The sequence below is a fragment of the Tupaia chinensis genome, unplaced genomic scaffold (assembly GCF_000334495.1).
Source record: "Tupaia chinensis unplaced genomic scaffold, TupChi_1.0 Scaffold000126_2, whole genome shotgun sequence".
Taxonomy (NCBI): Eukaryota; Metazoa; Chordata; class Mammalia; order Scandentia; family Tupaiidae; genus Tupaia; species Tupaia belangeri.
This window is the reverse complement of record NW_006159594.1, coordinates 679360-706349: the sequence shown is the minus strand read 5'-3', so window position 1 is coordinate 706349 and position 26990 is coordinate 679360. Positions and strand designations below refer to the sequence as shown.

The 26990-nt window shown below is 41.4% G+C and overlaps 1 protein-coding gene across 1 annotated transcript; it reads left to right on the top strand.

Annotated features, from left to right (window-relative positions):
• Positions 1-380: 380 nt before the first annotated feature.
• Positions 381-25135, top strand: DAD1 (defender against cell death 1). The gene is made up of 3 exons (XM_006144478.3): positions 381-675; positions 11282-11452; positions 24895-25135. Exons 1-2 carry the CDS (start codon positions 465-467, stop codon positions 11410-11412), a joined length of 342 nt encoding a protein of 113 aa, XP_006144540.1. The 5' UTR covers positions 381-464; the 3' UTR covers positions 11413-11452; positions 24895-25135.
• Positions 25136-26990: the final 1855 nt, after the last annotated feature.

Here is a 26990-nt window from a genome sequence, read left to right as displayed (position 1 = left end):
GAACCGCTAGAGTGCAAGGCATTGCCCCAAAGCAGATCCAAACTGTCACCAAGGACGTGGAAGGACCAAAATAGGCCGGAACCCACTGTGTAGTTACCCACTGCCCGCGGTTAAACCTCTCCCCCTTTTCCTTCCACGTTTGTTTGTTGCCATCGTAACTGGGGGCGTCACCAACAGAAATGCGGAAATAGGACAAAAAGAGGCCACGTCTCCAGCTCATTGATAGATTCAGCGCGCAGACGCATTAACTTTTCCTGGCTGTAGTTTGCAGCCGGTTGAGGCAGTTTGCGCCTGCGCATCAGCTACTACGCGGCTGGGCCGGCCAACCCGCCTGCGCACGTTGGCACGCTAGGGAAGGCGGAACTGGGCCACAGCGACGCGCACGCGCAAAGACTCCATCCGGCGGCGCCGTTGGATTCCCTAGGAAGCTTAGGAACCCGGACCGGAGCGACGAGCGAGTAGTCATGTCCGCCTCAGTAGTATCGGTCATCTCGAGGTTTTTAGAAGAGTACTTGAGCTCCACTCCGCAGCGTCTGAAGTTGCTGGACGCGTATCTGCTGTATATACTGCTGACCGGGGCGCTGCAGTTCGGTTACTGTCTCCTCGTGGGGACCTTCCCCTTCAACTCTTTCCTCTCGGGCTTCATCTCCTGTGTGGGGAGCTTCATCCTGGCGGGTAATGAGTCTAAGTAATGGCGATAGTGATGTGTAACTTTGGCGAGCTGCTTTTGTTCTCACAGTAGCCTTCTCTATTTTATTATATATCCGGCCGCTGTCCCGTGAGATCACGAGGAAAGTCTGCATTGCCCCCATTTGTGAATGGGGAAATTGAGGCCCAAAAGGTTGTTACATGCCTAATTCCAGACGGTTGCTGGGAAGCTGGAATTAAAATCCAGTGAAACCACTTTCGTGCTGCTGCCCGAGTTTCCAGTTCAGTTCATTTTTGTCTAAGACAACTCCGTTCTTCCAACTTACACTTAGCTTTACACAACTTTAAAGATGGTAGCTTTCAGAATGAAAAACCCAACCCTTAACCACCTTGGCCTAGGCATTACTAACTTTGGGAAACATATAAGGAAGGTAACGTAGATGTTTTACTTATTGAATCACCCTTTCCAAGATTTTAGCTTTTAGCTGCTCCTACTTATTTATAGTGAAAGAAGTTGCTAGTCACTTTCCTTAACTCAGTTTTAATTCACATAATTCTATGTTAGCTTTATTTTCCTTCTGCTTTTGTGCATTTGTGACCGGTGGTTTGCCATATTTAATGAGAACTGACCCCATAAATTTTTGCCAAAAATCTGACCTTTCTTGCCCAGGGATTTAATGAATACTGAGAACAGGCTTGGTGGAGGGAGAGTTACACAGTCCAGTTTATAGGTGGCCACTGCATGGACTGTGCTTGCTGTTTGACTTAGAAAACATTCTGGAGGTCATATTTTCTCTTCAATGTGACCATCACCAATCAGGCCATTAATTGTACTTTGAATAGGATATGATGTAAAACCATTGGAGATGCATCAGGTGCATCCTTATCCTCAAAGACTAGTCTAGTTGGGGCATAGAAAAATACAGCTGTAGAATTGTCTGGAAATTTCATTTACATTGATACCCTGCTTAAAGATACAGATCTGTACAATGCTTTTTATACATTCACATTGCTAGTTCAGACATACCATAAATACTTCAGCTAATGAAAATTTAAATAGGGACCTAAAGCCTTCTATACTAGCCTGATCTGGAGTTGCAGTTAGCTTGTTGATTATTTAATTAATCATCTTTGAGTTTTATTCTTGATGACTAGGATCCAGTTCCCCGTGGCAGCATCCTAGCTCTCAGGATATGCTCCCATCATTAGATAGATAGACTTCCCTCTTTCCTCTGTGTACACTCCTTTCCCCTGCCCTAGTACTGTTCATGACTAAGAATTTTATTAGGCAGTGCTCTTCATCAAGAAGGAACCTTGATGGGAACCAGCAGTTAGCGTAATGGCTATGTCGCTGGACTCCCACATAGTCGACCGCGGTTCGCGTCCCGAACCTGGTGGCTTAAAACTCACGCTGGGCGCGTGTGCGTGCGTGCCCAAGATCCCGAGAGGAGAATGGAGGAGAAGGGATTGCAGTGTGACCATCCCCCCTGGGGGGTGATTTCTCGCTTTCTGTCTCTATGTCTGTCTGTCTGGCAAGTGCACACGCCCTATAGCGAAAACCTCTCAAAAAAAAAAAAAAAAAAAGGAAGGAACCTTGATGAGAATCAGTAATTTTGTTTGATGTTTTGTCTCTAGGTCTGAAAAAATAGGAATAGGGTGGGATCTGAAAGCTAATTTAAAAACATAAGCTTTCTCCATGCTTAAATCACTTAGACTTCACAAATCCATAGGATTAAGAGTGACTTTGGGATTAGAAAAGGACGCATTGTTAATACGTGATGCTCTGTTAGGCTAACCCATGTGGGAGGGTTTCAGGTGTGCATCCCGAGACCTGTCTGAGTACTCATAGCCCCTCCACCAACACGGGCAAGTGTGTGACTGGTGTGCTCAGGGAGGTCCTGAATCCTCTGAATTTGAACTGCAAACTTTCCCACATGTGATTGTCTTACAGAGCATTGCTATGCCTTTATCTGACCATATTTTTTCTTATTTATTTGTTTTAAGTAAGAAGAAACTTAAAATTGGTGTTAGCATGTAGGATGAATTAGGGAAAACTTTATAGGTCTTTCCTAATTTCTTTCTGGTAGTCCTTATTCTTCCATTCCCTCTGAATTTGTTAATTTTGCGTATGTTCTTTAGATATTGATCAATACACTTTTATTTAGAATGTTAGACACTTTCAAAAGCCTGTGTTATTTGGGCTTGATGATATGAAAATGGTTTGTTTTCTTCTGTTCTCTCATGGCTAGGAGACTTAGGATTTCAAGAAGGAGCCACAGGTAGAAAATTGCCATGGAGAATTTTTTTTTGGATCAACATAGTGTATAATACAGTAGGCTTAAAAAGGAACTCAGAAATAGAATATTTTTCTTCTGTTAGGCAAATTTCAAACATCTTTAGCAGCTCACTATCTTGCTGTTAGATATCCTTAGAGAGGGAGGGACATCTGTATATTTTAGAGTAACATTCCAGATTTGGTAACTCTTCTAGTTTCCTTTTTACCTAGCTAAAATTTCTGCTCATGTAAGTGCTGATGAGTCACGGGGAAGTCATGATGCATTTTTGCATAGAAAAACAGAACAATGTGACTTTCCCGACGACCTAACATGAAGGAGAGCTAAGTAGAAAATAAGATTGTCCTTGACATAAGTCTTTGCTCTTGAAATCAGTTCTTAAGTTATTTCAAAACGTTGGTCTATTCTGTTCTCTAAGCTATATGAGACAATTTTGCCTTTTAAAAATAGTATTGTGTTTGGGACCAGCAGATGGTGTAATGGTTATGTCCATTAACGCCCACGTAGCTGACTGTGGTTTTTGAGTCCTGGGTCTGGTGGCTTGAAACTCATGCCCAGCACATGTGTGTGAGTGCCCAAAATCCTGAGAGGAGATTGGAGGAGAAGGAATAGTGGCATGGTGATACCCCCTGGGGGTGATTTCTCGCTTTCTGTCTCTCTGGTGAGCACACATGCCCTATAGCAAAAATCTCTTTAAAAAAAGTCTTGTGCTTCCTAGTTTACAAATCTGAAACAGAGGTCGTGTGGTGGTTGTGGCTCTGGACTCCCACAGGGCCAATCATGATTCAAGTCCTGGACCTGGTGGCTTGCCTTCTCACTTTCTGTCTCTCTGGTCAAATTTAAAATAATAATAATAATAATAATAATAAAAAATAAAGTTGAACAGATTAGCAAAAAAGGCAAAGAGGCCTGGTCCAGAATGTTTTCTGTCTTATAGGAGCTATTGGGCTGTGTGGACTGGGGTCCAGAATTTCTTTCTTTTTTTTTGCGCCTTATTTTTCAATTTTAATTTTGTCAGGGTTTTGCTATAGAATGTGTGTTCTTGCTGGAAGAGACAGAGAGAAAGACAGTGATAGGGAAAGTGAGAAATCACCATGGCGGAATGGCCATGACATAGTCCCTTCTCCCTTCTCCTGGGATTTTGGGCATGCATGCACACATGCCCAGTGTGAATTTCAAGCTGCTTAGTCTGGGACTTCCATGCTTGGCCTTGTGGGAGTCCAGTGCTTTAACCACCACACCACCTGCTGGTTCCCAGCATTTCTTTTGGAATTATCCGTTAGATTTGTCGATCCTATTAATAATGTCTGTCATAACTGATATCCAGGAGATTAGAAGTTTGCTACCCTTATGCTGATAGTCTTGTTTCTAAATATCTTTCATATCCATTGGTAACTTTTTATCCTTTGACTCAGGCTGTCCGTTTTTGTTTTTGTTTTTGTTTTTTTAATTTAGATTACTGAAATCCTCCCTCGTGGCCTTCCAACCTTTAGTCACTCTCCTTCCCGTCCATCTTCACTATGTTTACAGACTTGATTTGGCTTACAAATATGATTGTGTCATTCCTTACATAAATTTGTCTGTGAGTCCCAAAGTGATTTTCTTTTATGGCATTCTGTCAATAGTTCTTTCTTGATTTGGCCTCATTGGCTTTTTTTTAAAGAATTATTTATTTAATGTTATTTATTTATTTATTTATCTTTTTAATTTGACCAGAGAGGGACAGAGAGAGAGAGAGAGAAAGTGAGAAAGCAAGCATGCATCCATGTCTGGGACTCAAACCATGGTCGGCCATGTGGGAGTCCAGCACTCTTAACCACCATGTCAACTGCTGTCCCTGGCCTCATCAGAATCTATAGCTTCATCTCTTGCCTCTGTCTGCTCTATACTTCATGCTGCAGTCTTAGTTTTATTTTTTAAAGAATGATTTTATTGGACTATTTATTTATTTATTTATTTATTTTAATTTGACCAGAGTCGGAGAAAGAGAGAGAAAGTGAGAAAGCAAGCCACCAGGTCTGGGACTCTAACCGCAGTCGGTCATGCCGGAGTCCAGTGCCCTTAACCACCTTGCTACCTGATGGCCCCGCAGCATTAGTTTTTTATTTTTTATTTTTTTAGAGAGATTTTTGCTATAGGGTACATGTGATTGCTGGAGAGACAGAAAGATAGAAAGCAAGAAATTACCTCCCTGGAAGGGATGGCCATGCCATTCCCTTCTCTATTCTCCTCTTGGGATTTTGGGCATACATGTACACATGCCCGGTGTGAGTTTTAGGCCACTGGGTCTGGGACTTGAACCTCAGTCAACTATGTGAGAGTCCAGCAATCATTATGCTATCTGCTGGTTCCACTCCACCATTATTATTATTTGGTAAAGTTTACTTATTTGTTTCTTCCATGAGTGAGAGAGAGACAGATAGATACCCTCCAACGTGGTTCTCCTGCTCTGATCCACCCCTAGTCTTAGCCAACTCGGATCACTGGCATGTACATGTGCCCCTTGGTTTGCTTATGGAGGTCCAGGACATGAACTCAGGACCTTTCCCAAGTGGGTCCAGTTACATTACGGCTGTGCCACCATCTGGTGCCTGCTCTGGCATTAATGAGCTACTTAGTCCCTGAACATTTTTTGATGTCTCAAGCTCTTTTACCTTTGGTTGACTGTCTTCAGAATTCCTTCACTTTACTTGGACTTCTCAAGTGTTAGGTCCTTTGGGAATCCTTCCCTGACTCTCCCAGCAGATTCAAGTCTTTCTCCTCTATTCCTGTTTTACCTTGTGTGTATATGTGTGTCCAGAAAGTACTTTAGGTGTGTGTGTATGTATGTGGGAGAGAAGGAGAGAGCTATGGCATTTTTTTTACTGTGGTGTGTTTGTTTGCATGTCTATCTTCTCTCTGGAAGGTGAGCTCTTTTTTCCCCCCCATTTTTAATAGGTTTTTGCTATAGGGCGCATGTGCTCTCCAGAAAGACAGAGACAGAGAGACAGCCAGAAGTCACCCCCTCAGGGGGATGGCCACGCTGCAATCCCTTCCCCATTCTTTTGGGATCTTGGGCACACATATATACGCGCCCGGCGTGAGTTTAAGCCACTGGGTCCGGGACTCGAACCACGGTCGACTACATGGGAGTCCAGCAACATAGCCATTATGCCAATTGCTGGTCCCAAGGAAAGTGAGCTCTTGAACACAGGAGTTGTCTTTTCATTTCTATGTCTTCAGTGCTTAATACTGAATATGTTAAGTTGTGAGCTTGCATATAATAGTTTAAGGAATACCGAGCAAGTGTGTTCCAAGTTCTCTGCCAAGGTGGTAGAGATTCAACTGTGAAGCACAGTCGAATTATCACTCTCAGATATTGTGGTGATAGAGAATTATTAGCGAGATAAAAACACAGTGGGTATCCAACCTGCCCAGTGTTCTTGTGCAATGCTCCCCTATTATCGTCCCCAAATATGCTTCATAACTTTATTCTCTATAGTTTAGTTTCCTTTTTCTCAATTGATGATCTCACTTTTATTGTTTTCAATGAATAAATAGAAGTAGACAGGAATCCTTTTGTCTTCTCACCACCGAATCATAGCAACCTACCTCTTCCTATACCTATATTCTCTGATTTACTTACCACTATAACGTGGATATTTCTCTTATGAATAATGTGTCCCTTTTCTGCCAAAACCCAACTCCTTCACTTGGGCAGAGGACTGTCTTCTCTTGCTCACTCAGGGGCTCAGCTTCTGCAATTATTCCTCTATTCTGCATCATTAATTTCTCTCTACTGGATCATTCCTGTCATAAAAACATCCTTTAATATTGTCCAGTTAAAAACAGTCCGTCTGACCCAGATATTTCTCTAGCTCCCATCCCATTTCTTCATCATGACAGAATTTTTTGAAAGAATAGTTACTGTTTCTTTTTTCTCACTTTGCATTCACTCCATAACCCACTCTTAGTGGTGGTGTCTACTCTCATCATGTTGTTAAACTTAGTGGTCTTCGGGACCAGCAGTTAGCATATTGGCTATGTTGCTGGACTCCCATGTAGCTGACTGCGGTTTGAGTCCTGGACCCGGTGGCTTAAATTCATGCCAGGTGTGTGTGCACGCGTGATCTCGAGAGGAGAATGGAGGAGAAGGGATTGCTATGTGGCCATCCCCCCGGGGGGTGATTTCTCACTTTCTGTCTCTCTGTCTTTCTGGCGAGCCCATGCACCCTGTAGCAAAAACCTCTTAAAAACAAACAAACAAACAAACAAAAACTTAATGGTCTTCTGTCTCACCTTACCTTACTGCTCAGCAACATTTAACGATTCTTTTTTTGAATTAAAAAAGTGATTACTTATTTCTTCCATGAGCAAGAGAAACACAGAGAGGGACATACATAGCATCTCTAACAGGGTCTTCACACTGTGGTTCATTCCTAGCTTTCAGCAACTCTGGGTCATAGGCAGATACCTGATATACCCAAGGAGGTCTTTGGACTTGATTCAGAAACCTTCCTTTGAGGAATTGCCTTGCAGAGTGTCGAATTTTACCACTGCGCCTGGTCTGGACCCACCGTTCAGCATTTAACATAGTGGGCTGCTACTTTCTGCTTGAAATACCTTCTTCTCGAAGCCATGGTGGCAACTCTCCTGCTTTATCTCTTCTTGTTTTATTGGGTTTTCCTTCCTGCTGTTTGTGCTGGGTGCCTCGCAGAGAGCATGGTTCTAGATCCCTTCACTTTGTATGTGAATTTACATGACATCTATATACCTGTAACTACCATATTCTATTTTTAGTTTGACTGTCCTCAGAATTCTGAATGAATCAATCCAGTTGTCACCTTGACATCTCCACTTGATATCTGATATGTACCTTCAGATACTTAACATGTCCCCAATTGAGCCTTTCTGCCTTGCCTTCTCCCCTATCACCAGTCAGTGTATGATGTCAACATTGGTTGAGTTGTTGAAGCCAAAAATTTAGGAGGTTCCCCTGGCCTTTTTATTTCTCTTATCTCCCATGCCCATTTCATCAGTATACTCTGCCCTCTCCAAAATATAGCCTCTATTTCTTCAGTTCTGCCCATTTTTACTGCTATGGCCTTTTACTTCAGCTCCTGGGCAGTTGCTGTTTGTTCTTTCACCCTGCAAACCATTTTTCAGTGTTACTGTTCTAGCAACCTTAAAACATGTAAATCAAGACTTTGACTCACCTGTTCCAAACTCTGAAGTACTGTTCTATTGCACTTAGAACTAACCCCCCCCAAGATTTGGCCTTTATCTGACCTTTAATCATCATAGTCTGGTTTATCTGACCTTGTTATACGTGGAACATGTCAAGATTATTCTTACCATCTGGGATACTCTATTCCTGTATTTTTATATGGTTGTTGCTTTATCTTTCAAAAGTTGGTTTTTAATAGCACCTTCTCAAAGAGGCCTCCTGTGATCATTGAATTAAAAATAGCTTCTCAGTTAACTCTTTTTTATTAAAATAAAATAATAGACTTTTTTATAGCACTATCACTACCCAATATTTCTTTATTTACTTATTTATCGTATGTTTTTCTCCATAGGAATGTAAGTTCCTTGGGAACTAGACCCTTGTCTGTCTTGTTCTATGTGTTCTCAGCACCTAGAATGATGCATGGCATATAGTAGATTCTTAGTAAGTATTTTGTTAAATGAATGAAAATATAAGGAGATAGATTAAATTAGAACTGCTAAACTGGAACAGACTGCCTCAAGAGGTGGTCAATTTCCATCTTTGAAAGTGCACAGGGAGAGACTGAAGGAATATTTTGAGAATGGAGGGACATTTTGGAATAGGCATTATTTTGCCTTTTTTGTCCCTAATGCATCTGCGCCATGTGACACCCTTACCAGTGACCCAGGCTCTGGAAGGTTTGTAATTCTCCTTGGGCAGTGGGGGTGGGGGGCTGATCAGGTAAGTATACTTGGGAGTGGTTCCAGGTGGTTTATAAAGCCTTCCCCAGTATGTCCACACCTTACTACTATTCTGGGCATTTTGTATTCCAGATGGGGTGTTGGTCTTAATGGCCTCTAAGGTGTTTTCCTTCTCTGTGGTGTGAACATGGTAACTATAGCATCAGTGTGTTGCCTTATCCCCCTTCATGGAGAGTGTTTTCTTTGTTCCTTCATATTTCCTTGAACACTCTACTGTCTTTTCACCATCCCAGTTACCATTGTTAATAGCTTGGTATCTATTTCTCCAGATTGTTTTTCTAGATTCCAACTAAAACAAATGACAAGATAATTACATATGTCATCACACACATACACACAAATATTTTAAAATGAGGAATGTGAAATAAAATAATTTTGAGGGGATTTTTTCACTTTTATCTTTTCATAGGAGGCCTCTTTATTGTTAATATATAGAGAATTTATTTTGAATGCTTGCAAGGGATTTCTCTGTTTATAGTGTAATTTAACTAATCCCCTTGAGGAAATTTGAACTATATCCATTTTTTAAAATTTTTACAAACATGCTGTTAGAATGTCTTTGTTCTATGAGATAAATTCCTTAGTCAAAAGGCAGAAACATTAAAAATACTAATGGATATTGTCAGTTACTCTCCCAAGTGGATGGACCAATCTATACTTTCCACAGCAGGATTTTAATTGGTTGCCCTTGCTTCAGTCAGTGTCCTTCATGTTTTGAAGGATCTGGATGCCTGAAAAGATCAGTCTTATGTCCATGTGTTTATATGCTTAAGTATAATGAAAACTGTTGCCATGGTGATGGACTCTAGAGAACTCAACTGGTAGTTTTCTGACCTTTCAGAATTTGTTGCCTTCGTTAGTGATGGAGTAGATGCTAGCCTGCAGCAAATTTGAGTTTTTTAAAGTGATGTAATAATTTATTACAGACATAAAGATATTTTGGAAAAGTGTACTCCTAGAGCTTCCTTTTCATATCAGTGGAGACTGTTGCTACTATATCAGGTTAGAATCTTCAAGGGTATTGAAAGTGGCAGTGGAGAGTTCTGTTAAACGTTATATAGCTTTGGTCTCGGTCTCCTGCTCTTTTTTGAAAAGAGCAACTGCTGGAACTTTGAGATTAAAGATAATTTACAACTCTGAGGTCCTGGTGGATAAGCATGTTATACATGTAATCTCAACCATCCATTATTTATAGTGTATTATAAAGCAATTATGTTTTTATCACTTTTTATCACTCAGCCTAGCCCCTTATTACCGCCTCAAGCACATTCCCCCTCTCCTGGTAGTTTTAGACACCTTTAAGTCAGGAGATAAGAGAGCTCTGAGGACTTTTTGGATTATTTTTTCCTCTGAATAAGCTTTTGGTTTTTAGTATAACTAAGAGAAGAACTTTCTTCCTTTGGCTTTCCTTTAACAGCTGGGAGCACAAAACTTAAGTGTACGACGTGATGAAATTTTTTAAAGAGGTTTTTGCTACAGGGCATGTGCGCTTGCCAGAAAGAGAAACAGAGAGACAGAAAGTGAGAAATCACCCCCCAGCAGGGATGGCCATGCCGCAGTCCCTTCTCCCCCTTTCTCCTTTCGGGATCTTGGGCACACACATATTTGATGTGAGTTTAAGCCACTGGGTCTGGGACTTGAACCACGGTCAGCTACATGGGAGTCCAGGGACATGGCCATTATGTCAACTGCTGGTCCCAACTTGATGAATTTTTAAATTCACCCAACTAATTACCACCTAGGTCATGACATGGAACATTACCAGCACCCCAGAAGCCTCCTTTCATCTTTCCAGTCACTCTTCCCCTTATTAAAGAAAAACCACGGGGGCCAGCAGGTGGTATGGTAGTTAAGGGTAATGTACTCCCACATGGCTGACCACGGTTCAAGTCCTGGACCTGGTGGCTTCTTTTCTCACTTTTCCTTTCTCTCTGGTCCAATTGAAATATAATTAATAATAATAATAAATAAAGTTAAAATAATTATTAAAAAAGAAAGAAAAACTGCTATCCTGACTTGTACTATAATAGATTGATTTTACCTAGTTTAAAACTTTGTACAATCATGTACTTATTATATCTGAACTATGTTGCTCAACATATTTGTGACATTCATCCATTTTGTGTATAGCAGTTCTTTTTTTATTGCCATCTAGTTTTTTTTTTTTGGAAATATGCCATGATTTATCTGTTTTACTGTTGATAGACATTTAGATAGTTTCTAGTTTGGTGCCTTCATGGGGATCATTTCCACACATGCCTTTTGAGTCTCACATGCACTCCTTTCTGTTAGAGTAGAATTGTTGGGTTATAGGGTTTATGTATGTTCATTAGCAGTCATACTTCTTTATACTTCTAGATAATCATTTTTGCGTTTTGCTTTTTGTACAGTTTGCCTGAGAATACAAATCAACCCACAGAACAAGGCGGATTTCCAAGGCATCTCTCCAGAGCGAGCCTTTGCTGATTTTCTCTTTGCCAGCACCATCCTTCACCTCGTCGTCATGAACTTTGTTGGCTGAATCTTTCCCATTTAATTGAGGAGTAGGAGACTGAAAGAATGTAAGTGATGCTCATAGATCTTGTCTCATAGTGTTGATTTTAGGGAGAGAAATTGGGTGGGGCTGGTTTTGACCATGGTTGGCAAGGATCCCACACTGCCTATAAGATGTTTGCAGAATTTTTCATTGGTCTGCAAAGTAAGCATTTATATCATTATGATTCATCACTTCTGCTCTTGGTCACTGTTTTCTCACTGTTCTGCACATCATTAAGATAGCAGAATGAGTGTTTGGATATAGCTAATTTATTCATTTCTGCACCAGTAACTCCATGAAGATAACTCAGAGACTTTAGAAGACACATAAATTGTAGGTTTGGCCTTTAGATTTGCTCTTTGATTATTTTTTCTTATTTTGCGCTCAGATGACTTGAAAAGCTGGTTCTTGTCCTCAGAGTACCCACCATAGCACTTACACCTGATATGCCTCCTGTGTATGTTGAAAGAATGACTATGGCATTTGCTAATATGTGTCCTGAAGTAGAAGTAAATGAAAAAATTGGATTAATGGGGAAAAGACTAAAATATCAGATGGAATGCTGTTTGGTTCACTTGTTATTTTCCCTTTTTTAGCAGTAGAGCCGTTTTTTTCCCCCATATTATATAGAATCCTGGTCTATACAACAGAAGAGAGTTGGATTCACTTTGTTTTTTTTTTAATGTTTGTTTTACTCATGATAGCATGTGTATGCACAAATGAGAAAGAAGGGGGGGCAAGCATTTCCAACAGGATCTCATGCAATGATCCAGTTTCCCTATCTTTCTAGCTTGTTAGGATCTTGAGTTTGTGTGTATATGCCTGGAATCTTTCAGGTTGACCAGGCTGGAGATCCGAACCTGTGGTTGGCCATGTAGCTTCCAGCACTGCCGTTGGTGACAGAAAATGAAAGGCTTTCTCTGCCAGGCCTTTCCTTTATATGTGCTGTGTCTTCCCCTGTATCCCTCCCTCCCAACAAAATCTTAAAGCTCTAATACGTACATGGATATTTTCCAAACTGTGTCAACACTGTCGCTGTTATATGAGAAAACAGTCCCAGAAATTCCAGTGGTTTTCTCTAGTCACATAGTTAAGTGGTTGCTGGGTAGTGCCTAATTCCAATGGGGCTTTTGGCCTAGTGCTCCCTCAGTACCCCTGTAGCTTACTGATGACTACATGCACCTGTTTCTTTGCCTTTGCACTACAAAACTTAATGTTGCCGTTAACTGGTGGTAGAGAAGAGAGAACCCTAGGAAATATATCCTATCTGAGAGAAGAATATCCCAGGCTGGACCTCTTTCTATCACTACTTGGGAAGCTATACTAATTAGCAGAAATCTAACACAAGACTTAGGGCAGCTATGTGCAAAATGCATGTAATAGTGTGACAATGACTGTATTTCATTTTCTGCCTTGAATGAATCAATTACTTAAATGTTATATAAATCCTTGCTTTTGATATTGTCTCAGAAACAGTTCTGTTCAGGTGAGGTTTCATTTTTGGTAAGGATAAGTTGGCAGAGATGGTTTATTTCAGTGACAAAGTTTGAGAACCACTTTGTTCTACTATTCTAGTATACTTTAACCTTATAGAGACCTGGTTAAGACTTGAGTTGTTCTTGTGCCAGCAGTAGGTATAGTGGTTAAGGCAATAGGTCCCATATGGTAGACTCCATGGTTCGAGTCCTGGACTGGTGGCTTGAAAAACACAGCCAGGGGTGTGTGTGTGTGTGTTTATGTGTGTGCACCTAAAATCCTGAGGGAAGAATAAAGGAAAAGGGATTGCAGTGTGGCTGTCCCCCTCTCCCTCGGGGAGTGATTTCTTTCTTTCCCTCTCTTGTCTTTCTCTGGGAATGCAGGCACCCTATGGCAAAAATCTTAAAAAGAAAAAAGACTCAAGTTGTTCTCTTCCCTCCCTCCTTTACTATGTACTAATCAATGCCTTATTACTTGGCATACAAAGAAAAATACAGCGTGGCTTCTGCTTGCAGGAAGTGAATGATGTGTAGTGGGTAGGAGACATTTATACTTAATGGTTAAAATATAGCATAGTTAGAGCTTCACTAAAGATCTGTACAGAGAGCTGTGAAAGTTTAGAGTAGGGTGTGACTGTACCATCTAAGAGCAGGTGCAACAGCTGAGTTATCTGACCTGTGGATAATGGCAATTCCCAGTTACCAGTTAACTGTGGCCAGTGGATAACATTGAGTACAGCTGGAAAACTGACCAACCAACATTGACCTTATGCTTGCAAATACCATGGGTCACTGTGGCTCTCAGATAGAGACTGCTAGGAAAGTCAAAGGTCTTCTGATTGGCTTACTCTAGATTTCTGAAGTTCCCTTTTTCCAGATGAGTCATGATGTGTACTTAGGAAGGGGACAGAGCAAACATTTCAAGGATGGTCTCTAGGCTCAGGGAGATATCAAATCATGGAAAATTATTTCTTACAGTTGTGATTGGAGGAGGATTCTGCTGCAGAGAGCTTTAGTATTTCAAAATTATGACAAAAGCAGAGACAAAATAGCAGGCTCAGCAGAAACTAGGTTCTGCAGACGATATTAACAACCTGGGACCACCTGTTCAGCTGGGGAATTATGGGCCTGAGGTACAGCAAAATCGTCTAGTTCCAGATTGCAGTGTTAAATCTTCCTATAGAGAGTGTTCATAGAAAAATCCTTCTCTCTGGGGGATTGCCCAGAGGGTTTTTCAAAGAGATCCTTCATTTGACATATATTATACAGTCCTGCTCTCATTTTTTATTTCTTAATTATATACATTTATTTGCCTCTTTAATGTGCTACTTCTAACACAGCTATGTCTAAGGTATGCCAAAACACTTTTTATTTTGTTACAGAGATTTTCGCTGTAGGGCATGTGCGCTTGCTGGAGAGAGAGAGAGAGAGAGAGAGAGAGAGAGAGAGAGAGAGAAGATAAACAGAATGTGAGAAATCACCCCCTGGGGGGATGGCCACGCTGCAGTCCTTACTCCTCCATTCTCCTCTTGGGATTTTGGGCATGCACGCACACATGCATGCCCACACATGCACCTGGCGTGAATTTCAGGACACCAGGTCCGGGACTCGAATTGCAGTTGACTACATGGGAGTCCAGTGACATAACCATTATGCCATCTGCTGGTCCCTGCCAAAACACTTTTAAAACAGTTTTCAGGGGCCGGTTCTATGGTGTAGTAGTAACGTGCTGCTCAGGAGAAGCTGGATCTTACTTGGTAATCACGGTTGGAATCCTCAGCCTGGTCAGCCTGAAACAAACTGGGAGTGGTCAAGATTCTATAGGCTAGGGGACTGGTGGAAGGGGATTGCGTGACTAGACACTGTGGAGGGTGCTTATCTCTCTTTTGTGTGAGCTTATGCTCTATCATGAATAAAGAAAAAATCTGAACAAAAAAAGTTTCTAAGTGAGTTTGCATTATTTATCTACTAACTCAGAAGGTAGAACAAAATAATTTGCCATGTTTTCCAACTAGGTTAAGAGTTGGGTATAGGGGCCAGCAAGCAGGTGGCGTGGTGGTTGAGGTGCTTGGTTCTCACATGGCTGACCACGGTTTGAGTCCTGGACCTGGCACCTTGAGAGTCATGCTAGGTGTGTGTACATGAATGCCCAGCATCCCAGGAGGAGAATGGAAGAGAGGTGGAGAGGTGATTGTGGTGTGGCTGTCTCCCTGGGGAGTGATTTCTCACTTTACCTCTCTCTGTCTCTGTCTCTGTCTGTGGTAAGCCTATGCACCCTATGACAAAAGCCTAAAAAACACAAACAAAAAAAGAGTTGGATATTAAAAAAAAAAAAATCTGTAGTGTAACTGATCTTGCACCAGTTTGAATGTGATTTTTGAAACCAGTAGTAACTCTGAAAAAGGCAGATCAAAAGGAATGGTATTGATAAAAAAACAAAAATTCAAGGATAAATAAGGAAGAAACAGATACCGAGTGCTCACTGTATACCATGCTTTAAGTACTTCTCTTTCTAGATCTCATTTTGTTTTCAGAATAACTTGACATGAGTAGGCTTGCTATTCCCATGTGTTGATGAGGAACTGAGGGTTCAGAGAGCTTTGTTAGAAATTAGAAATGTCTGGTGCCAACAGGTAGCAAAGTGGTTACGGCACTGGACTCCCACGTTGCTGACAACAGTTTGAGTCCTGGACCCAGCAGATTGAAAATTACTCTGGGTGTGTGGGAATGCGTGACCAAAATCCCAGGAGGAGAATGGAGAATGGATTGCAGCGTGGCCATCCCCTCTGGGGGGTAATTTCTCACTTTCTCTCTCAGTGTCTCTTTGTCTCTGGCTAGTGTAAGCGTCTTATGGCAAAAACCTACAACAAATAAATAAATAAATCTTATAAGCCATCCAATTTTAAACTATCTTTATACCCTATTTTTCCTCAAGGTTGTTTACTATATAGGTTTTTTGTCAATCACAAAGTTAAAGAATTGCATTTAAAAAGATAACTATAGGTATTTTATCATTGCCCATACCGTATTACCTTTTTATTTTGCTTTTATTATGACCATCTAAAAAGTATAGGTAATAAGATAAGAAACACCCATGTGTCCGTTACTTGGAATTTACAGTTTTTTTTTTTTAAGATTTAATGGAGGTATTTTTTTTTTATTAATTAATTTTTATTTGACCAGAGAAGGACAGAGTGAGGGTGAGTGAGTGAGTGAGAGAGAGAATGCAAGCCTCCAGGTCTGGGACTTGAATCATGGTCAACCATGTGGGAGTCCAGTGCCCTTAACCACCATGCTACCCACCAGCCCCAAATTTAGATAATTGAAGACTAAATGTTACAGATTTAGGTGAAATTCTCCCTGAATCTCTCTCCATTCCCAGTTCCTTTCTGGTACTGTGAGAGTCAAACTTTGTTAATTGCCAGAGGTGCATGTGTTCGCTAGACAGAGAGGGAAAGCACATAGTGGGCATGGTCACACTGCAGTCCTTTTTCTGCCATTTCTGTATCCTATTAGGATGTTGGGTGTGCCACCCACATGTGCCCAGTGTGTTTTTCAAGCTTCCAGAGCTGGAGGTTGAACTGTGGTCATCCATGAGGGATCTGACTTTTTATACACAGCACGTAACCTGCTGTGCTATATCAAGTTGGCCCTGAACTTCTTTTTGCTAAAAATAAATTTTTTTCTTTATTCATGATAGAGTATATGTGTGTGAATGTGAGAGTGAGACAGATAGAGAGATGATCAGCCTTCTCAGATCTGGTCGTACTGCGATCCTCTTCTTTTACTCCTCCAGCTTGCTGGAGCCTGGGGACTTGTGCACATACCCAGTATATTCCAGGCTGACCGGGCTGGTGATTTGAACTGCAGTAGCCATGTCGGATCTGGCTTCTCTTGAGAAGTGTATTATTGCTGTGCCCTGGAGCTGGCCCAAGACTTGAACTTCCTTATGGCAGTTTTGTTCAGTTAAGACTAACTTAATGTTTAGCCTAGATCTAGTAATATAACCTATTCCAAACTTCAGACTGTGTTCTCTTTGCGACTTGCCTCAGATGGCAGTTTGGGAAAACCTGTGATAAAAGTTGCTTTGTCAGGCTGCTCCACGGTTCAGTGGTAATGTGCTGTGTAAGAGAAGCTGGGAGAGCAGCAGGTGGCGTGGTGGTTAAGGCGCTGGACACTCCCACATGGTCGACCACAGTTTGAGTCCTGGATGGTGGCTTGCTTTCTCACTTTCCCTCTCTGTGTGTGTCTCTTTGGTCAAATTGAAAAATAAATGAATTAGTAAATAAAATTAAATTCTTTAAAATGAATTCTTTAAAAAAATTGTATAAAATTAATTCTTTAAAAAAAATAAGAGGAGTCAGATCCCAGGTGGTGACTTGTGGTTTGAATTCTTGGCTATGTCAGCCTGAAACCTGCCAGGCATGTATGAGAGTACCCAAGATCTGACGAACTGTAGGGCAGGAGGAAGGAGATTTTGGTGTGAACAGACCCTGTGGAGGGTGCTTATCTCTCTTTGCTTCTCTCTCTTTCTCTCTCATATGCCTACAGAAACTCTATCATGAATAAAGAAAAATATTGTAGGGGCCAGCAGGTGGCATAGTGGTTAAGGCACTGGATTCCCACATGGTTGGCTGCGATTTGAGTCCTGGACCTGGCAGCTTGAAACTCACACTGGATGCATGTGCATGTGTGCCCAGAATCCTGAGAGGAGAGTGGAGGAGAAGGGAATGTGGTGTGGCCACCCCTCCAAGGTGTGTGATTTCCTGCTTTTGGTGTCTCTGGTGAATGCATGTATCCTATAGCAAAAACCTCTCAAAAGAAAAAAGAAAATATTAACTGTTCTGTTTGCAATAAAGATTATATGTAGCAGTCCAGGTAGTTAAGAGTGGATCCATGATATTTTTTTGATTATTATTAAAAATGAAAATGTGAAGCAATGCTCCTAGTGAGCTTTCAAGACTTCAGGAATCTGTGCACACATAAAATAAGTAGTTTCTGAAAGGTTTTTTTTTTTTTTTTTTACATAAATGCATGACACAAAAACTTAGATTTGTGTATTTTAAAAATTTACATACTTTCTATATTTTCTTTTTCCATTGTAAATTCTTAAAAAAAAAAAAAATCCTAGTTTAGGTGTCGGGGGGAGAGTTCCAGATACCTTGGGCCTGGGTCAGGGGAAAGGTGTGCTGGGCACGGAGGGACAAACCCAAGCCTGGACTTGTGCTCAGCCCCTGGGAGATAGTTTGCCAGATGCTTGTGCTAAAATCTTGTTAGTGTTTTGTTTCTAAAGGGGAGACCATTTTCCCACAGATCTTTGTAAATTTGTAGTGTTAATCCTAGCTAAAACAAGAGGACTACAGCGCTGGGCAGAATATTTTCACTCTGACAGGCAGTACTGTTTACAAACATGCAATTGTGTTGGCTCTTCAAATTCTTCAGTTAAAGTATAGTAATCTAGAAAATTACCTCTGGAAGGGAATCTAATAAATGTTATTCTTTAAGCACTGCTGCCACCTAGTGGATTGTAATGTCTTAATGGAGAGAATGCACTGTACTTAAAAAGCTTGAATTGAGATTGAGGAAGAAGCCACTGGTATATTTGTGATAAAACCTAGTTTCTCTCCAGTCGTAGGGGGGCAGCAGAGGTCCAGGTGGGTTTAGATGCTGGGTCGGGGTTGTTTTACATTTGGCCAGAAGTGGGCAGTGTCAAGGTAGGGACCCAAAGGGCATGGGACTGTAAAGTAGTTCCAGGGTTTTGTTAACAGAGGAAAGACTGACTTTGTGTGTCTAGACCCTCAGATTTCTCCTATCTTGTTAGGAGCTTCCTTTTAAATGGTTTGCTCTAGACCTTTTATTGTGCTTAACGATGACTTTCCCCTGGCATGAATCTTTAATTTTTTGTTGGGGTTGGGACTATTTATTGGGTCCTTGGAAAAGTCGTGACGCATTTTTGCATAGAAAAACAGAAAAATGCGTCATGGCTTTCCGATGACCCAACAGTTAATTTTATTTTCTCTTTGACATTTCTACCTTATATTGAATTTGATCCAACTGCAAAATAAGTTCTCCAAAAGGAAATTGTCCTAAATTTGTAGAAAATTTGTGTATTTCCTGAGCTAGGCACAGCGTGTTTTTCCAGTTCATTCTCCCCTGGTTAGAAGGTGAAATTCTTTACCTGTTACTCTTATTTATTTATTTATTTTAGAGGTTTTTGCTATAGGGCATGTGTGCTTGCCAAAAAGACAGGGACAGAGAGACAGAAAGCAAGAAATCACCCCCCAGGCGGATGGCCACACTGCAATCCCCTCTTCTCCATTCTTCTCTTGGGATCTTGGGCACACACGCACAGGTGCCTGGTGTGAGTTTAAGCCACTGGTCCGGGACTCGAACCTAAGTCAATTACATGGGAGTCTGGTGACATAGCCATTTCGTCAACTGCTCATCCCTGTTACCTGTTATTCTTAAAACCTCAAATCCTGCTTATTTACTGAAAAAAAAAAAACTAATTGATGACAGAACTCTATTTTATATTTGGTCCATTTACGGCTATCAGAGGTGGGTGGGTGAATATCAAGTAGCTTTGTGTATATAAACTTCATTGCTGCCCAAACTCTCTGCCTTATTATATTCTCCGTCCTTCCAGCTCAAATGATTTCTATTCCAAGTCAGCCCTACCCCCAGGTTATATGAAAACCTCTTCTCTGGGTTCTCAGGAGCCACTGTGGATACCTCTAATACTGTATTTATCACATTGTTAGGAAACTGTTCATTCACTTCTGTGTCTCTCCCATTGGGCTCTCAGGTTCCCAGAGAGTAGGGACCTCAGGGCTTAGCACAGAGCTAACAGTCAACTTGTGTTTGTTGAATGAGCGTATGCATGAATAAATACTTTTCAGATGCAAGAAAAATAGCTGTCTCACTAATTACTAGGTTCCCAAACTATGTGAAAGAAAAAGCCCAGGGGAAGATTCCTGTGAGAGGCTGAGCAGTGGGGTAGGAAGGAGCATGAAATGAGAAGTCAGGAAACTTGAGTTACAGACTTGGCTTTGAAAACTAGTTAAATGGAGAAATAAGCTTATCTCGAAGCCTCAGTTTCCCTTTTGGCCTGGATATTCACCAAAGTCTCTTGAAGTTATTAAAGCCTCTCAGTAATCTAACTCATAAGGTCCTATTTTGTGTTTGAAAGGGTTATATAATTCTTACGGATCCTGTGGTGAGTCTGCCTCCCTCTTTGGTGGTTCCTTTTAATCTGTTTCCAGATTCCATCATTTATTCACAGGAGGCAAAAAGTTGAAAGTGTGACTGTTCATAGCAAGATGCACAATATTTGTATAATTTCTTTTACAAAACTAAGCGTTTGTATGATGTTTTACTGTTATCACATCACCAGGCTTACAGGATTCACATGCATTCTACATATATTTCTACATACAAGTAATTCATGTGATTCCTGCCACTCATCCTATGATAGAAGTAGACAAGTAGTAGTGTCACTGTTTGGCACCAGAAGTAATTAAGCATTGGTAAAATTTCAATTGATTGATCTAGGCCTTTGGAACTGTTGGGTCGTTGGGAAAGTCATGATACATTTTTGCATAGAAAAACACATCATGACTTTCCCAATGACCTAATAGTAGGTGACTAAGTAGGAATGTGGTAATAGGCATTTGAATTCCACACTTCTATATTCTTCCTCTTTATTATGTTCAAGGTCTTTGGATGATGATATAACCACGTGTTAGAAAGTTTTCATTAAAAATATTAAACTCGTGGGCCAGTTCTGCGACCTGATGGTTTAAGGCAGCTGGATCCCACATGGCCCACCCTATTGTTTGAATCCTGGATCTGATGACGTGAGAAATGTGCCACACTATTTGCATGCATGCCCAGGATTCTGACAGGATGGAGAAATGAGGAGAAGGGATTACTGCATGATCATTTCCTTTGTGGGAGTGCGTTCTCCCTCTGCTCTGTTCTTTTTCTCTCTCTGGTGGGTACATGTGCCCTCTGGCAAAATTTTTTAAAAATTAAACTTCCTTTTAGAATTAAAAAAAAGAATTGCTAGAAGGCATATGTGTGCATGCCACAGAGAGAGAAAGAAAGCATGTGCACTCTCCAGTGGGGCCTAGTCATGCTGGAGTGCTTTTTCCTCCATTTCTCCTCTTGGATCCTGGGCACATGTGCACATGCCTGGTGTGTTTTCAAGCCTCCAGGGCTGTGATTTGAACTACAGTCAGCCATGTGGGATCTGGTTCCCTCTGTACAGTGCTTAACTGCTGGACTATGGAGTTGGCCTGCTTTTCTTTTCTTTTTTTAAAATTTTGCCAGCGGGCATGTGCTCTGGCTAGAGAGACGGTGAGAGAGACAGAGAGAGAGAGAGACAGAGAGAGAGAGAGAGAGAGAGAGAGGGAGGGAGGGAGGGAGGATGAGAAAAAATCTCCATGGGGGATGGTTGTGTTGCAATCCCATTTCTATCTTGCCTTCCTTTTGGGACTTTGGGCGTGTACACACATGTGCCTGATGTGTTTCTCAAGCCTCTGGGTCTGGGACTCAAATTATATAGTTGGCCATGTGGGGTCCAGCCACCCAAATCCCGGGATGTCCTGCTTTTCTTTTTTAAATAGGAAACATTTAGGAGAGATTGACAAGAAAGGATGAAGCCAGGCTATCTCAAATGTTTCTGCAAATCCATTCTTCTATTTTGTTTTCTTTTGGAGAGGTTTTTGCCATAGGGCGCGTGTACTTGCCAGACAGACAGAGACAGAGAGACAGAAAGCGAGGAATCACCCCCCAGGGGGGATGACCACGCTGCAGTCCCTTCTCCTCCATTCTCCTCTCGGGGTCTTGGGCATGCACACACACACGCCCGGCGTGAGTTTTAAGCCACCGGGTCCGGGACGCAAATCATGGTCGACTACATGGGAGTCCAGCGACATAGCCATTATACTAACTGCTGGTCCCTGCAAATCCGTTCTTAATGTAGTCCAAGAGAAATGCAGATCAGAACCTTGGGCAGCTTGGAAACATTCTGGGCCTGCACTGCCCATGTAGTAACTAGCAGCCACATATCACTGAACATTTGAAATACAGCTAAGTGATTTTAGAATAGAATTTTTGAAAGTTTATTCATTTGTTTCCTTCGTGAGACAGACAGACAGCCCCAACAGGGTCTTTATGCCACAGTCCACTTCCAGCCTCAGCCATCCTGGATATGTGGCCACACACGAGTGCCTGACATGTACATGGAGACCTCAGGTGCAAACCTAGGACATACCCGTGGCTTCAGCATTGTGGAGCATTGCATTATCCCTCTGCTACTTTGGCTGACCTGGTTTTAATTTTGTTAAGTTTAAGTAGTCACTTGTAGCTAGTGGCTGTGAAGTTGGAGAGTATAACTTTGGACAGATCTGTCGTATCTCAGGTTACAGTTTCCTCATCTCTAAAATGAGAGGATTAGACAAGCTGATCATAAAGTGCCTTTCATTTTTAGAAATAATGATCAGTATCTCCTAAAATTGTAGTGATTCAAATCAGGCTGTGAACCTGGAATTTCTGCAGTCTGAACCTTGATTCACGTTATCTCTAATTTCAGTTTCATTCAGGTGATCAGGATCCAGGATGAGATGGATATGAAGGAAAATCAGTATTTGAGCATATCTATCCAGTGGATAGATACGTCTGAATAGAGTTGGTACTGGAGAAGAATGCAGATTCCAAATGGAAATGACCCTGCCTGGCATTATCTTTTCTAACTATACAGAGTGTAATTATTTTTAGCAATTCTTTGTGTTGTGCCTGGTTTTCTTTTAAGATGATTAGAACAGACCAGTGGCGCTGTCTTTTCTGCGTGGGGGAAATAGACTGAATAAGTCATGCTAACTTTTCTCAGTAGGGGTCTTCCATTTTGCATGTCTCTATATCAGGGGAGGAGATTTTATGAGTTTTTCAAAACCTTTATCCCCTGGTTAACAGTTGAAACCATTCTTCTGAGCTATTGAATAATCTAATTTTGTTGAGCTAACATTTCAAAAAAATCCTAGAACCTCTGCTTTCAGAATAGTGTCCGGTAAAATATATCTTTGCCTTAAAACAGGGAGCAGATTTTTGTAAACAGGATTTGCCGAAAACCACTATCAAAGAGATTTGTTTTTAGGAGTCCTTTTTACCTTCTATATGGTTCAGCTTCACTGCCTTAGACTTAAATGTCTTAATAGCGTAGGGCCTTGATATTTGACTTTGGACTAAACTAGGATTTAAAAAATCTAAACGTGTGAAGGTGTTGTTCACAGACATGGCCTTTTGCTCTAGCTTGCTCTCACCTTGGCCGTTAGAACTGAGGTTCATATTCTATTACCAGAGACTTTGCTTTAAGGAATTTGGTGGAATGAGTATTTGAGTTTTAATGTTTGTTCTCGTTTGGCACTATGAATATATTTTACTCCCTGTTTTTGCTATTTCTTTTACATTTGTAACAGTTCCAATGATAGAGGAGTGCTTTACAACTAGGTAGCATTTGTCTAAATACCATCATTAGTGAGGGAAAAAGCATTCTAGCTAGAAGTTAAAAACGTTTCCTTTAAGCTCTGATGTTAGAATCAATACACAGAATAAGGTCATAACTTTCTTCAAGTTACGGCATACATAGAAAATTACAGTATTTTTATGGCAAACTGTGGGAAAATTGGCTGCTTATGGTGAGAGACTTTGGAACCCTGAGGGCCAACAGGTCAATTTCTGGCCGTACCCATGTAGGCATCTACCAGGTGGGAAGCTCTACTTCTAGGTCTCGAAAGGTTGCCCGTGTTTTGGAGGGAGAGCGCCATCTGACAACCTACAGATCCTAGTACCATCTGGCTCTGGCAGCAAGCAGTTCAGCCATTTCTGAAGTTATTTTCCACCCTCTCTTTGCCAAAAATAACCTTATCTAAAGTGGAAACTAATCGTTTCTTCTCTTTTGGTCTTTTGTTCAGTCTGAGCTTGGCAAGTTTTCTCTACTGTCTTGAATCCTTCTCTCTATTTCTACAAAACTGGAAATTGGGGGAACCAGCAGTTAGCGTAATGGCTATGTCGCTGGACTCCCACGTAGTTGACCGCGGTTCACGTCCCGGACCTGGTGGCTTAAAACTCACGCTGGGTGCGTGTGCGTGTGTGCCCAAGATCCCGAGAGGAGAATGGAGGAGAAGGGATTGCGGCGTGACCATCCCCCCTGGGGGGTGATTTCTCGCTTTCTGTCTCTATGTCTCTCTCTTGTCTGTCTGGTGAGCGCACGCGCCCTATAGCGAAAAACCTCTCCAAAAACCCCCCAAAAACAAACAAACAAAAAACTGGAAATCGGGGTGGGGGGCAGCACGTGGCATGGTGGTTAAGGTGCTGGTCTCCCACATGGCTGACTATGGTTTGAGTCCTGTACCTGGAGGCTTGAAAACCATGCTGGGAGCATGTACGCGCGTGCGCCCATAATCCCAGGAGGAGAGTGGAGGGTAAGGGATTGCAGTGTGGCCATCCCCACTGTGGGGGTGTTCTCACTTTTTCTCCCACTGTTTCTGTCTCTCTCCAGTGAATGCTCATGCCCTATAGCAAAAACCTAAAACAAAACAAAAAACTGTAAATCAGTGCTTTATAAACGTTCTAGCTCTAGAAAAGATCTTCAAACTTAAATGCAGTCTCACCTCAAAGAATTAGTGGGCCAGGGAGTGAGAGTGACCGATATAAAGTTATGTAGCTGATGAGAGAGCTGGAGTTAGAACCCCATTTGTAGTCAGTTTTGCCTTAGTGTGCTCAGAATTCAGGTTTGAACATTAATTTTTATGGATACTATTTTCATAAAATGTGCTGAGAAAAAGATTTGCTTCATGTGGTTATTCTAGCTCAGCTTACAGTCCTGAGTTTAGGAACCCCCTACTGTCCTTGTTTAAGGTTTAGATGAAAGGATTTGGGGCCCTATCTGCAGTATCATAAGACATTTTACTTTTCTGGTTCTTTCTTTTAGGTTCACTTTTTGATTTCCCCTGGATGAGAGTTCTTGAGATATGGCAGCTTATTGGACACATGGATTTTCTTCAGATTGGTACCTACTACCCACCCTGATTTGGTATGCTGGTGGAGCGCCCAGAGGAATTCCCTCACTCCGTGTCAGAACAACTTTGTAATGAACGTCTGCTAACATGACCTCTGCCTTCTATTAAGTGTAACCTTTTTCTTCCAAATTAAAATCTCCATGCCACTCCTTCCTATGCCTCTGGCTGTTTTTTTAAATTTTTGTATCAAAATCCTCTTTTCCCCTTCAGTCCTGTGTGCTAAGCTCTTTATTAGTGAAAAACTTGCTACTGGGAACCTACCTCCTGTTATTATTAAGTGTATTTGAAGTTAATGACATAAGGCAGTGCTGACAACCTTGTGAAATGGCAGTCTTTTGTTTTCTCTGGAGCAGGTAATCCTTTACTAATCCTTCAATTGTTACAGGTAGTTCCACTCTTACCACACAATATATCCTGGAACTGCATCATTAAGCACTTTGTTAGAAACTGAACTAAGTGTATGCTTCCACATTTACATCTGTTTCAACATGGTTTAGGGTTGAAAAGTGAAATGTGTATCTCGGAGATAACGTGAGCAGAGTGCAAAAAGTGTGGGGGTGTGTATATCCAGAGCACCTCCTAAGATTCTCCTGTTATTCTTGCTGTTCTCAGGGGCTCCAGTCCTCATCAGATAGGCGAGGAGATTGCGGCTCAGATTTGTGACTTGGCTAAGATCAGAGCTCATGACAAGGCTTGGGTACAGCACAGGTCAGCTGGTTGAAGTCTGGGCATACTCACAGGTATCAGCAGCTCTGTTTCCATCTTGGGGGCTAGAGAGTAGGGTCTCACGTGTAGTTTGTAAAGCTGTCAGGTTATTCTGGTGTGCAGCCAAGTTGGAGGAGTGCTGCTCTGCCTCCTCACTATTTGAATGACCAGCAGTATTGCCATCTAGGAGCTCATTTGAGAAGGAGATTCGTGTGCACTTGAAAGTTTAAGTAGCACTGATAAAGAGCAATGATTTTCAAATTTTGGTGTACCTCACAATCACCTGGGAGCCTGGTAAAAAGCTTGGGTCTCTCAATGATTAGCTCTCTACCTAATGGATACACACTGAACTTGGAGAACAACTTTAGATCAGGAGTCAACAAAGCTTTTTCTTAAATGAATGGGTACGGTTATTTTCCAATGTAATTTTCCAAAAACTTATTTTTGGTCCATGGGCCTTGTTTACCACTCCTAGGAGTACTGGTTCACTAAGATTATGCTTGGGCAGCTTAATTTGCTTATGCTAACATCACATAGTTTTATTAGGAGGCTTCTGAGTTATTTTTTAGTCTAGACTGAATAAAAGATTATTTTGAATAAGAAAAGCATCTGGACTTCAAGACAAAGGGGTTGAAAACACAATAATAGTAATAGTTTCATCGAGGAAGACATAACAGTGTTCAGAGCCTTTGATGTATAGCATTTTAAATTTCTTGTAATTTGTCTTTAGATACAAGGGATAGCTATTAAGTTCCCATATATCAGGTTAGCCATTGTTTACTTGGTTGTGGTTTACCCATGCCAGTTCCCATCAACAGGGGACTTTTATCTTTGGTGTGTCTTTTTGCCATTTCCAACAGAGCAAAAACCTACACAGTGCTTTTGGGTTTAAATTTAGTGAAAGGCTCATTTTTAGGTGGCTTGTTTTTAGGTTTCTCTTGCTATATGTTTTCAACTCCATATGCATAGAACTATCTATAGAGCTATTCCTTAAAGGTTAAAGAAATGCTTCACCCACCCACCTCCAAATTGGAATTTCTGATTTTTAATTTTTTTAAAGCTGAAATGCATTAACTGAGTTGATTTTGAGTACTACTGTATAGAGAGTGAGGTACAGCTTAGGATTTCCTGCTGCCTTTAGTTCAGCACCTCTGTAGCGTGGTTTATTTTTATTTTCTGTGCTCTTTTGTGGGGCCGGAAGTCATTTACCACAACCACTGTACCTAGTCTGTTCCTTGCCATTCTTTGCAGTGGTGGGAAGCCCAGCCCTGAGCACCTCCTGCCCACACATTTCCTGTCCCCT

What these genes read in the sequence shown, in the direction of transcription:
- DAD1 (XM_006144478.3), top strand. Translation starts at nt 465, where the DNA reads ATGTCCGCCTCAGTAGTATCGGTCATCTCGAGGTTTTTAGAAGAGTAC. An exon ending in GGGGAGCTTCATCCTGGCGG is followed by an intron (nt 676 to 11,281) that starts GTAATGAGTCTA and finishes CTTTTTGTACAG; the next exon opens with TTTGCCTGAGAATACAAATC.